Below are 13,238 nucleotides of genomic sequence, written 5' to 3'. Positions count from 1 at the left end.
GGGACCAAATTAAACTCAAAAGCTTTTGAACAGCAAAAGAAACCATAAACAAAATGAAGACAACCCACAGAATGGGAGAAAATATTTGTAAACAATGCAACTGACAAGGGATTAGTCTTCAAAACATACAAACAGCTCATGCGGCTCAATACCAAAAAAATGACCCAATCAAAAAATGGGCAGAAGACCTAAATAGACATTCCTCCAAAGAAGACATACAGATGGCCAAGAGGGACACGAAAAGATGCTCAACACTGATAATTATTAGAGAAATGCAACTCAAAACTACAATGAGATATCTCCTCACACCAGTCAGAATGGCCATTATCAAAAAGTCTACAAACAATAAATGCTGAAGAGGGTGTGGAGAAAAGGGAACCCTCCTACACTGCTGGTGGAAATGTAAGTTGGTGCAGCCACTGTGGAGAACAATATGGAGGTTCCTTAAAAAACTAAAATTAGAACTACTATATGATCTAGGAATCCCACTCCTGAGCACATATCTGCAAAAAAACATGGTTTGACAGGATACATGCACCCCAATGTTCACTGCAGCGCTGTTTACAAGAGCCAAGACATGGAAGCAACCTAAATGTCCATTGACAGAGGAGTGGATAAAGAAGATGAGGTACATAAAAATAATGGAATATTACTCAGCCATTGAAAAGAATGAAATAATGCTATTTTCAGCAACATGGATGGAGTTGGAGATTATTATACTAAGTGAAGTAAGTCAGACAGAGAAAGACAAATATCATGATATTATATGTGGAATGTAAAAAAAAAAAAGATACAAATGAACTTATTTATAAAACAGAAACAGGGCTTCCCTGGTGGCGCAGTGGTTGAGAGTCCGCCTGCCGATGCAGGTGACACGGGTTCGTGCCCCGGTCTGGGAAGATCCCACATGCTGCGGAGCGGCTGGGCCCATGAGCCACGGCCGCTGAGCCTGCGCGTCCAGAGCCTGTGCTCCACAATGGGAGAGGCCACAGCAGTGAGAGGCCCGCGTACCGCAAAAAAAAAAAAAAAAAAAACAGAAACAGACTCACAGACTTAGAGAATGATCTTATGGTTACAGGGGGAAGGGTGGGGGAGGGGAGGGACTGGGAGTTTGGGACTGACATGTACACACTGCTATATTTAAAACAGATAACCAACAAAGACCTACTGTATAGCACAGGAAACTCCGTTCAATATTCTGTAATAACCTAAATGGACAAAGAATTTGAAAAAGAATAGGTACATGTATAACTTAATCACTTGGCTGTACACCTGAAACTAACACAACATTGTTAATCAACTATACTCCGATATAAAAAAAAAAAAAAACAAAAAGGTGTAAATCTTTGTCACCTTGGATCAGGCAACAGTTTCTCAGATGTGACACTTAAAGGAGAGGCAACCAAAGAAAAAGTTGATAAACTGGACTTTATAAAAATATAAAAATTTAAAAAGAACCCACAGAATGGGAGAAAAATATCTGCAAGTCACATATCTGATAAGGGTCTACCATCCAAGAACTCTTACAACTCAACAATTAAAAGACATTAAATAACCCACCTTAAACATTGGTAAAGGATCTGAGTGGACAGCTCTCCAAAGAAGATATACAAATGGCCAATAAACACATAATAAGATGCTCAACATTATTAGCCATTAAGGAAATGCAAATCAAAACCAAAATGAGGTACCACTTTCATATTTACTAGGATGGCTATTATCAAAAAACAAAACATAGGGCTTCCCTGGTGGCGCACTGGTTGAGAGTCCACCTGCCGATGCAGGGGACGTGGGTTCGTGCCCCGGTCCAGGAGGATCCCGAGTGCAGTGGAGCGGCTGGGCCCGTGGGCCATGGCCGCTGGGCCTGTGTGTCCAGAGCCTGTGCTCCGCGACGGGAGAGGCCACAGTGGTGAGAGGCCCGCGTACCACACACACACACACAAAAATAGGTGCTTCCCTGATGGTGCAGTGGTTAAGAATCTGCCTGCTATCCAAGGAGAAACACACTAAGACACATATTAATCGAACTATCGAAAATTAAATACAAAGAAAACATATTAAAAGCAGCAAGGGAAAAACAACAAATAACACACAAAGGAATCCCCATAAGGTTAACAGCTGATCTTTCAGCAGAAACTCTGCAAGCCAGAAGGGACTGGCAGGACATATTTAAAGTGATGAAGGAGAAAAACCTACAACCAAGATTACTCTACCCAGCAAGGATCTCATTCAGATTTGATGGAGAAGTTAAAACCTCTACAGACAATCAAAAGCTGAGAGAGTTCAGCACCACCAAACCAGCTTTACAGCAAAAGCTAAAGGAACTTCTCTAGGCAAGAAACACAAGAGAAGGAAAAGACCTACAGTAACAAACCTAAAACAATTAAGAAAATGGAAATAGGAACATACATATGGATAATTACCTTAAATGTAAATGGAATAAATGCTCCCACCAAAAGACACAGATTGGCTGAATGGATACAAAAACAAGACCCATATATATGCTGTCTACAAGAGACCCACTTCAGACCTAGAGACACATACAGACTGATAGTGAGGGGATGGAAAAAGATATTCCATGCAAATGGAAATCAAAAGAAAGCTGGAGTAGCAATTCTCATATCAGACAAAATAGACTTTAAAATAAAGACTACTAGAAGAGACAAAGAAGGACACAACATAATGATCAAGAGATTGATCCAAGAAGAAGATATAACAATTGTAAATATTTATGCACCCAGCATAGGAGCAACTCAATACATAAGGCAAATACTAACAGCCATAAAAGGGGAAATCGACAGTAAAACAATCATAGTAGGGAACTTTAACACCCTAATTTCACCAATGGACAGATCATCCAAAATGAAAGTAAACAAGGAAACACAAGCTTTAAATGATACATTAAACAAGATGGACTTAATTGATATTTATAGGACATTCCATCCCCAAAAAAACAGAATACACATTTTTCTCAAGTGCTCATGGAACATTCTCCAGGACAGATCACACCTTGGGTCACAAATCAAGCCCTGGTAAATATAAGAAAATTTAAATTGTATCAAGTATCTTTTCCGACCACAACGCTACAAGACTAGATATCAATTACAGGAAAAGATCAGTAAAAAATACAAACACATGGAGGCTAAACAATACACTACTTAATAACGAAGTGATCACTGAAGAAATCAAAGAGGAAATTAAAAAATACCTAGAAACAAATGACAATGGAGACAGGACGACCCAAAACCAATGGGATGCAGCAAAAACTGTTCTAAGAGGGAAGTTTATAGCAATACAATCCTACCTTAAGATACAGGAAACATCTCGAATAAACAACCTAACCTTGCACCTAAAGCAATTAGAGAAAGAAGAACAAAAAACCCCAAAGGTTAGCAGAAGGAAAGAAATCATAAAGATCAGATCAGAAATACATGAAAAGAAATGACGGAAAATATAGCAAAGATCAATAAAACTAAAAGCTCCTTCTTTGAGAAGATAAACAAAATTGATAAACCATTAGCCAGACTCATCAAGAAAAACAGGGAGAAGATTCAAATCAATAGAATTAGAAATGAAAAAGGAGAAGTAACAACTGACACTGCAGAAATACAAAGGATCATGAGAGATTACTACAAGCAACTCTATGCCAATAAAATGGGCAACCTGGAAGAAATGGACAAATTCTTAGAAATGCACAACCTGCCAAGACTGAATCAGGAAGAAATAGAAAATATGAACAGACCAATCACAAGCACTGAAATTGAAACTGTGATTAAAAATCTTCCAACAAACAAAAGCCCAGGACCAGATGGCTTCACAGGCGAATTCTATCAAACATTTAGAGAAGAGCTAACACCTATCCTTCTCAAACTCTTCCAAAATATAACAGAGGGAGGAACACTTCCAAACTCATTCTACGTGGCCACCATCACCCTGATATCAAAACCAGACAAGGATGTCACAAAGAAAGAAAACTACAGGCCAATATCACTGATGAACATAGATGCAAAAATCCTCAACAAAACACTAGCAAACAGAATCCAACAGCATATAAAGAGGATCATACACCATGATCAAGTGGGGTTTATTCCAGGAATGCAAGGATTCTTCAATATATGCAAATCAATCAATGTAATACACCATATTAACAAACTGAAGGAGAAAAACCATATGGTCATCTCAATAGATGCAGAGAAAGTTTTCGACAAAATTCAACACCCATTTATGATAAAAACCCTGCAGAAAGTAGGCATAGAGGGAACTTTCCTCAACATAATAGAGGCCATATATGACAAACCCACAGCCATCATCATCCTCAATGGTGAAAAACTGAAAGCATTTCCACTAAGATCGGGAACAAGACAAGGTTGCCCACTCTCACCACTCTTCTTCAACATAGTTTTGGAAGTTTTAGCCACAGCAATCAGAGAAGAAAAGGAAATAAAAGGAATGCAAATCAGAAAAGAAGAAGTAAAACTGTCACTGTTTGCAGATGACATGATACTATACATAGAGAATCCTAAAGATGCTACCAGAAAACTACTAGAGCTAATCAATGAATTCGGTAAAGGAGCAGGATACAAAATTAATGCACAGATATCTCTGGCATTCCTATACACTAATGATGAAAAATCCGAAAGTGAAATCAAGAAAATACTCCCATTTACCATTGCAACACAAAGAATAAATATCTAGGAATAAACCTACCTAAGGAGACAAAAGACCTGTATGCAGAAAATTATAAGACACTGATGAAAGAAATTAAAGATGATACAAATAGATGGAGAGATATATCATGTTCTTGGATTGGAAGAATCAACATTGTGAAAATGACTCTACTACCCAAAGCAATCTACAGATTCAATGCAATCTCTATCAAACTACCACTGGCATTTTTCACAGAACTAGAACAAAAAATTTCACAATTTGTATGGAAACACAAAAGACCCCAAATAGCCAAAGCAATCTTGAGAACAAAAAATGGAGCTGGAGGAATCAGGCTCCCTGACTTCAGACTATACTACAAAGCTACAGTAATCAAGACAGTATGGTACTGGCACAAAAACAGAAATATAGATCAATGGAACAGGATAGAAACCCAGAGATAAACCCATGCACATATGGTCACCTTATCTTTGATAAAGGAGGCAGGAATGTACAGTGGAGAAAGGAGAGCCTCTTCAATAAGTGGTGCTGGGAAAACTGGACAGGTACATGTAAAAGTATGAGATTAGATCACTCCCTAACACCATACATAAAAATAAGCTCAAAATGGATTAAACACCTAAATGTAAGGCCAGACGCCATCAAACTCTTAGAGGAAAACAAAGGCAGAACACTCTATGACATAAATCACAGTAAGATTGTTTTTGACCCACGTCCTAGAGAAATGGAAATAAAAACAAAAATAAACAAATGGGACCTAATGAAACTGCAAAGCTTTTGCACAGCAAAGGAAACCATAAACAAGACCAAAAGACAACCCTCAGAATGGGAGAAAATATTTGCAAATGAAGCAACTGACAAAGGATTAATCTCCAAAATTTATAAGCAGCTCATGCAGCTCAATATCAAAAAAACAAACAACCCAATCCAAAAATGGGCAGAAGAGCTAAATAGACATTTCTCCAAAGAAGATATACAGACTGCCAACAAACACATGAAAGAATGCTCAACATCATTAATCATTAGAGAAATGCAAATCAAAACTACAATGAGATATCATCTCACACCAGTCAGAATGGCCATCATCAAGAAATCTAGAAACAATAAATGCTGGAGAGGGTGTGGAGAAAAGGGAACACTTTTGCACTGCTGGTGGGAATGTGAATTGGTACAGCCACTATGGAGAACAGTATGGAGGTTCCTAAAAAAACAAAAAATAGAACTACCATATGACCCAGCAATCCCACTACTGGGCATATACCCTGAGAAAACCATAATTCAAAAAGAGACATGTACCAAAATGTTCATTGCAGCTCTATTTACAATAGCCCGGACATGGAAACAACCTAAGTGTCCATAATCGGATGAATGAATAAAGATGTGGCACATATATAAAATGGAATATTACTCAGCCATAAAAAGAAACAAAATTGAGCTATTTGTAATGAGGTGGATAGACCTAGAGTCTGTCATACAGAGTGAAGTAAGTCAGAAAGAGAAAGACAAATACCGTATGCTAACACATACATATGGAATTTAAGAAAAAAAATATCATGAAGAACCTAGGGGTAAAACAGGAATAAAGACACAGACCTATTTGAGAATGGACTTGAGGATATGGGGAGGGGGAAGGGTAAGCTGTGACAAAGCGAGAGAGAGGCATGGATATATATACACTACCAAACGTAAGGTAGATAGCTGGCGGGAGGCAGCCGCATAGCACAGGGAGATCAGCTCGGTGCTTTGTGGCCGCCTGGAGGGGTGGGATAGGGAGGGTTGGAGGGAGGGAGACACAGGAGGGAAGGGATGTGGGAACAGATGTATATGTGTGACTGATTCACTTCGTTGTAAAGCAGAAACTAAAAAAAAAAAGAATAAATGCATTCTTCTGATATTTAGGCTTCCTGGGAGTGAGAAATAGATATTAGACTTAATTACTAGCAAAATTACATTAGACTGCTTAAACTAATGTATCATAATTTTCCCTTAAATTTCACATTCCTTTTAATCCAGTAAGAAGGTAGATGAAAGACTTTTGTAAGTTTTAGTATGGAAAGATCTATGGTGCCATTAAAGCGAAAACCTTGGGGGGGGAAAAAAGAGTCATGTACCAAAATGTTCATTGCAGCTCTGTTTACAATAGCCAGGAGATGGAAACAACCTAAGTGTCCATCATCGGATGAATGGATAAAGAAGAAGTGGCATATATATACAATGGAATACTACTCAGCCATAAAAAGAAATGAAATTGAGCTATTTGTAATGAGGTGGATGGACCTAGAGTGTGTCATACAGAGTGAAGTAAGTCAGAAAGAGAAAGACAAATACTGTATGCTAACACATATATATGGAATTTAAGAAAAAAAAATGTCATGAAGAACCTAGGGGTAAGACAGGAATAAAGACACAGACCTACTAGAGAATGGACTTGAGGATATGGGGAAGTGGAAGGGTAAGCTGTGACAAAGTGAGAGAGTGGCATGGACATATATACACTACCAAATGTAAGGTAGATAGATAGTGGGAAGCAGCCTCATAGCACAGGGAGATCAGCTCGGTGCTTTGTGACCGCCTGGAGGGGTGGGATGGGAAGGGTGGGAGGGAGGGAGATGCATGAGGGAAGGGATATGGGAACAGATGTATATGTATGACTGATTCACTTTGTTATAAAGCAGAAACTAAAAAAAAAAAAAAAAAAGAATCATCTGCCTGCTGATGCAGGGGACATGGGTTCAAGCCCTGGTCCAGGAAGATCTCACATGCTGTGGAGCAACTGGGCCCGTGTGCCACAACTACTGAGCCTGCGCTCTAGATCCCACGTGCCACAACTACTGAAGCCCGCAACCCTAGAGCCTGCGCCCCACAACAAGGGAGGCCACTGCAATGAGAAGCCCGCGCACTGCAAGTAAGGGTAGCCCCCGTTCGATGCAACCAGAGAGTCCACGTGCAGCAACAAAGACCCAACACAGCCAAAAATAAAATAAATAAAATAAATAAATAAATAACGTGTTGGTGAGGATGTGGAGCAACTGGAGCCCTTGTACACTGCTGGTGGGAAGAAAAAGTGGTTCAGCACTGTGGAAAACAGTCTGGTGGTTCTTCAGAAAGTTAAACATAAAATTACCATATGACCCTGCAATTCCACTCATAGGTATATATCTCAAAGATATGAAAACAGGTACTTACAAATACACATACAAGTGTTTATAGCAGCACTAATCACAACAGCCAAAAGGCAGAAACAATGCAAACATCCATCAACAGATAAACAGATAAAGAAATTGTGGTATGTGTGTGTGTACATATATATACGTGTGTGTGTGTGTGCGTGTATACACACACACATACATATATTGGGTTGGCCAAGAAATTCGTTTGGGTTTTCTGTAAAATCTTACAAAAAACCCAAACGAACTTTTTAGTCAACTCAACACACACACACACACACACACACACACACGAAATGAATATTACTCAACCATAAAAAGGAATGAAGTACTGATACATACTGATACAAAAACATGGATGACCCTCAAAAACATTATGCTAAGTGAAAGAAGCCACGTACAAAAGATCTCATATTGTATGATTATATTCATATGAAATATCCATAATAGGTAAATCCATAGAGACAGAATGCAGAGTAGTGGTTGTCAGGGGCTGGGGGAAGGAGGGAATAAGGAGTGATTGCTTAATGGGTATGGGGTTTCCTTTTGGGGTATTGAAATGTTTTGGAACTAGACAGAGGTGGTGGTTGCACAATATTGTGAATATTGTACTAAATGCCACTGAATTGTTCACTTTTAAATGGCTGATTTTATAGTATGTGAATTGCACCTCAGTTAAAAAAAAGAACTGCAATGAGATACTTTACACCTACCAGGATGGGTGTAATTTTTTTTTAAGTTTTTTTAAACAAGTTTAGGTGAGGACGTAGATAGTGGAATGCTCATACATTGCTAGTGGGATTGTAAAATGGTGCAACTACCTTACTTGTGAAACAGTTTGGCAGTTTCTCAAAATGATAAACAGAGTTATCACATGACCCAGTAGTTTTGCTCCTGGAGAACTGAAAACATATGCTCACAAAAAGAACTGTACACAAATGTTCATAGCATTATTCTTTTTTTTTTTTTTTTTTGCGGTACGCGGGCCTCTCACTGTTGTGGCCTCTCCCATTGCGGAGCACAGACTCCGGACGCGCAGGCTCAGCAGCCATGGCTCACGGGCCCAGCCGCTCTGCGGCATGTGGGATCCTCCCGGACCGGGGCACGAACCCGTGTCCCCTGCATCGGCAGGCAGACTCTCAACCACTGCGCCACCAGGGAAGCCCCATAGCATTATTCTTAATAGCCAAAAAATGGAAACGGCTTAAATGTCTATCAACTGATGAATGGATAAATGAAGTGTGTTATATTCATGCAATATTATTCAGCCATAAAAGAAACGAAGTACTTATATACACTACAAAATGGACAAACTTTGAAATCATCATGCTAGGAAGCCAGACCCAAAAGGCCACATACTATTTGATTCTATTTACATGACATGTCCAGAACAGACAAATCCATTGAGGTAGAAAGTAGAATAGTAGTTGCCAGAGGTGGGCAGGGGTAAATAGGGAGTGACTCCTAATGGGTACTAGGTTTCTTTTTAGGATGATAAAAAAAGGTTCTAGAATAAGATAGTGGTGGTATTTGTGCAAACTTGTGAATATACTAAGAAATCACTACCTTGTATATTTTAAGAAGGTGAATTTATGGTATATTAATTATATCTCAATAATAAAAGGTACTAAAACAATCAGATGATCCACCTAAGAATAAATGAACCTTGGACTACATCTTGCATGATATACAAAAATTAACTTGAAGTGGATCATACACCTAATATTGAACAAAAAAGTTCTAGAGAACAAAGGAGAAAATCTATGTAATCTTAGATTAGGCAAAAATTTCTTAGCTACAACACAAAAAGTATCATCCATAAAATTTGAAGAATTGATAAACTGAACTTAATCAAAATATAAAACTTCTGCTCTTTAAAAGAGCATGAAAAGGCATAATACAGAAGAAAAGTAGGTAAAGCACATATAAAATTTGTTTATATACAAATAGTAATAACTATTACATGAGGATTAATAGGACACTATTTTTAAAGCTCTGAAATATAAATTATAAGAAAACAAACAACTGAATTAAAAATGGTTAAAAGATTTGAAGAGACACTTTAAGTTGTTGATGGCAAATAAGCAGATGAAAAGGTACTCAATGTTACTAGTCACTGGAGAAAAGCAAAGTACACCACAATGACATACCCCTACACACCAATCAGAATGGCTGAAACTGAAAGAACTGACAATGCCAAGTGCTGGTGAGAGTGTAGAGAAACTGGAACTCATATATTCCTGGTAGGAATGCAAGATGGCACACATCCTTTGGAAGACAGTTGAACATATATTTACTGTAGGATCTAGAAGTCCAATTCCTGATATGTATCCAAGAGAAATAAAAATACATGTTCACATATGAATATTTATACAGGGTTTTTCATAACTGCCAAAATCTGGAAGCAATCCAAATGTTCTTCAATTGGCAAATGGGTAAAGAAACTATGATATAACAGAACATAAACTACTGATACATCCAGTAACATGCATGAATCTCAAATCTCAAATGCTTTACGCTAAATAAAAGAAGCCAGACTTATAATGCTACATATTGTATGATACAATTTATACGATATTCTGGAAAAGATATAACTACAGGGATAGAAGAACAGATCAGTGGTTGCCAGGGGATGGGGATGGAGGAAGAGGCTGACTACTAAAAGGCACAAGGGAACTTTCCAGGGTGATAGAAATGTTCTATATTTTGATTGTTGTGGTGGTGGTTACATGATTGTGTTTATCAAAGCTCACAGAACTGTACAGTAAAAAAAAAAGGGTGAACTTCACTCTAAATTATAACTCAATAAGCCTGACTTTAAGAAAACATAGCTTTACAATGAGTATACATGTAAAAAATATCAAGTTAGACCAAAAAACGGAACTCTGTAGAAGCACTGTCATTTGGCTTAATAGAACCTCTCTAACGAGCAAGTATCTTTCAGCCCCATGAACATACACTTAGTCTACACTAAAACAAATGAAATCAGACAAGCAAAATAATAATACCATGTTTTAATCACAAATAGCATTTGCCTTAGCCATGAAATATTCACTAGCATTTTAAAGCAAAAAGTATTAATGAATTTAATAGTATCCACCAAATTCCCAAATTTTAAAAAACATATTTGAGGCCACATTGACACCAGCAAAGTCCTTGCCACAGGAAGTCAGCTTTATTTAAAAGATTTTTTGGGTGGACTGTTTTCAAATCCCTAGATATGAGTGACTAAACCACAGAAGGTACCTGCCAGCTTAGTGAACTGTCTTTGAGCTCCAGCTCAGAATTTAGCTTTTCTTCTCTCCCCAGTTCTTAAGCTAAAAGTTCACATATATGGCACTAAGAATGCTATTTAGTTGACCCAAGAAACAGTCAAGGCTTGATGACTATATCTGACACCTGTTGCTGGGTTTATTGAATGGGGATGGGCTGAGAGTCCTTGATGCTCCAGATATATTCTCTAGATGATAGTGATACATAATCTTTACCCTGTTCAAATTTTGAAATGCAAACAGCAATGTCTTAAAGTTTTTTTTTGATTGAATAAGGATTGTATTTGTTTCTCTGGCCATTCTACCTTCATAGAACCCAGAAACGGGTATCTCACAAATAAAGTGGCAAGTGCTAACAAGTTAGGAAGCTTAGTTTTTTTAAAAAAACAAACAAACAAAAAACACCAGCATCGTCAGCAATCATCCCTTTGCAGCCCACAGGCCCATTAGCTCACTCTCAGGGGACTCCGTGGCTAAACTACTCGGTGAACACTAGGGTTCGAGGCAGTGATGACTCACTGGCAAACACGAGATGCTCAACAAGCAAACATTCCCCAGACGCAGCCTTATGCTGAAGTGACTGGGGTGCTCCAAGTGCATCCAGCTTCGTGGCTTCTCTATTTCCCCCACGTTTTGGTGTTCAACAAAATAACCCATCTCCTCATTCAGATAAGCTGATACAGGAGGCAGCAATACAGAAGGAATTAAATATAATGACATAACAACAAATAAAATGTGGAATACCTTGCTTTTAGCTAATTCCTTTTCCAAGTTGCATTTTTCTTCTGCTATTTCTTTCTCGGTTTTATTAACCTGCCCAAGAGAAGGGGAAAAAAAAGAAATGGGTCATTTTAAAAACAGCTGACAGGCTCTACTATAGCAGATACACCCTGCATGTCAATTAATACCTACACTGCAGAGATAGCACATCCTCTCAGAAAAGGGGCCCCTCGGGGAGTCTCTGAGGCAGAGCAGACTTCACAAATAGCCCTGAAATTAGAAAGACACGTCTGCATGTCAGACTCTGCCGGTTCTTTCCTAACTAGGAAGACAGGGCTGTTTCCCCTTACATTGTTTCCGCTACACTGTCCCACTTCTACTGGGAAAATCGAGTTTTAAATCTGACTCCTTAACTAACATGAGGATGTGTGAATGGTTAACATTCACTCACGCTATATAAGGGCAACTATTTGGCACAGTGCACTCACATGCTAAAAGACACAGATTAGCCACCCAAAGGTTTCTTTCATGGGCAACTCAGACAAACTGCCTCTGGGTTGTATTTCTTGTCTTTTGCACTTACAAGAAAATTTTAAAACAAGATCACCACCACAACCAGGAGGTAACATAAATCTGCCTCTACCTACCTCTCCCTGAAGTCCTTCTTTCTCCTCTAGCAGAGAGGTCTTCTCTTGCATTGATGCTTCCAGTTCACTTTGCAATCTTGCAATAGTTGTTTCTAGCAGCTCTTTTTGCACAGCTGCCCTCTTCTCAGCATCCTGTGCTTTCTGGATACACTGGTTATGCTCAAGGACTAAATGGTCCCTGCAGGAAGAGAACAAGGAGATATGAAAGCTGAACGAGAGTTCTTCTTTAACAGAAAGACTAAATGTTCTTACAGAACATATCTCCTGCCTGAGAGCAGTTACTGAAATGTTCTAACAAAACTAGTTCCTTGAGGGCAGAGTCTTTATTTTTGTGACTGGCCCAGCAAATGCAGAATTAAACATTTTCATTAAAGATAAGAAATACAAATGTGAAAACAAAAGTTGCCCGCAGTTTACTTATAGATGCATTTGGAGTTGTGTTTTCTCATTCTGTACAGTCTGTAGCTCACTTGTGATACTGGCATGGGCTGCATCCAGCAGTAAGTTTTGTTCTTGAAATGTCTGTGTCATCATTTTCTGTTCTTCCTGAGTGTTAGAAGCAATATTAAAAGTTGAGATGCCAGAAGTCATTTGATAGGGTATCACTCTAAACAACTGATCAAAGATACTGATACTTAACAAAAGACAAATTTAATTTATATAAATAAAACCTCTTTTTAAAAGAATTTATCTTAATGTCCAGCTTGCTCTTTGTACCTACCCTGACCTGACCACAATTCTATCATTTTATAGCTCTTCTAGCCAAT

General features: G+C 38.4%; 1 protein-coding gene across 1 annotated transcript in view; it reads right to left on the bottom strand.

The window, feature by feature from the left end:
* The window catches only part of CCDC150 (coiled-coil domain containing 150), a 97,359-nt gene that overhangs the window by 57,075 nt on the left and 27,046 nt on the right, over positions 1-13,238 (bottom strand). Inside the window, 3 exon segments of the mRNA XM_081242879.1 lie at positions 11,849-11,917; positions 12,472-12,649; positions 12,893-13,017. Coding sequence (XP_081099005.1) covers positions 11,849-11,917; positions 12,472-12,649; positions 12,893-13,017 — 372 coding nt within the window.

This window comes from Mesoplodon bidens (genome assembly GCF_964165515.1).
Source record: "Mesoplodon bidens genome assembly, chromosome: 8".
NCBI classification, from domain to species: Eukaryota; Metazoa; Chordata; class Mammalia; order Artiodactyla; family Ziphiidae; genus Mesoplodon; species Mesoplodon bidens.
This window is presented reverse-complemented; position numbering and strand designations above follow the sequence as displayed.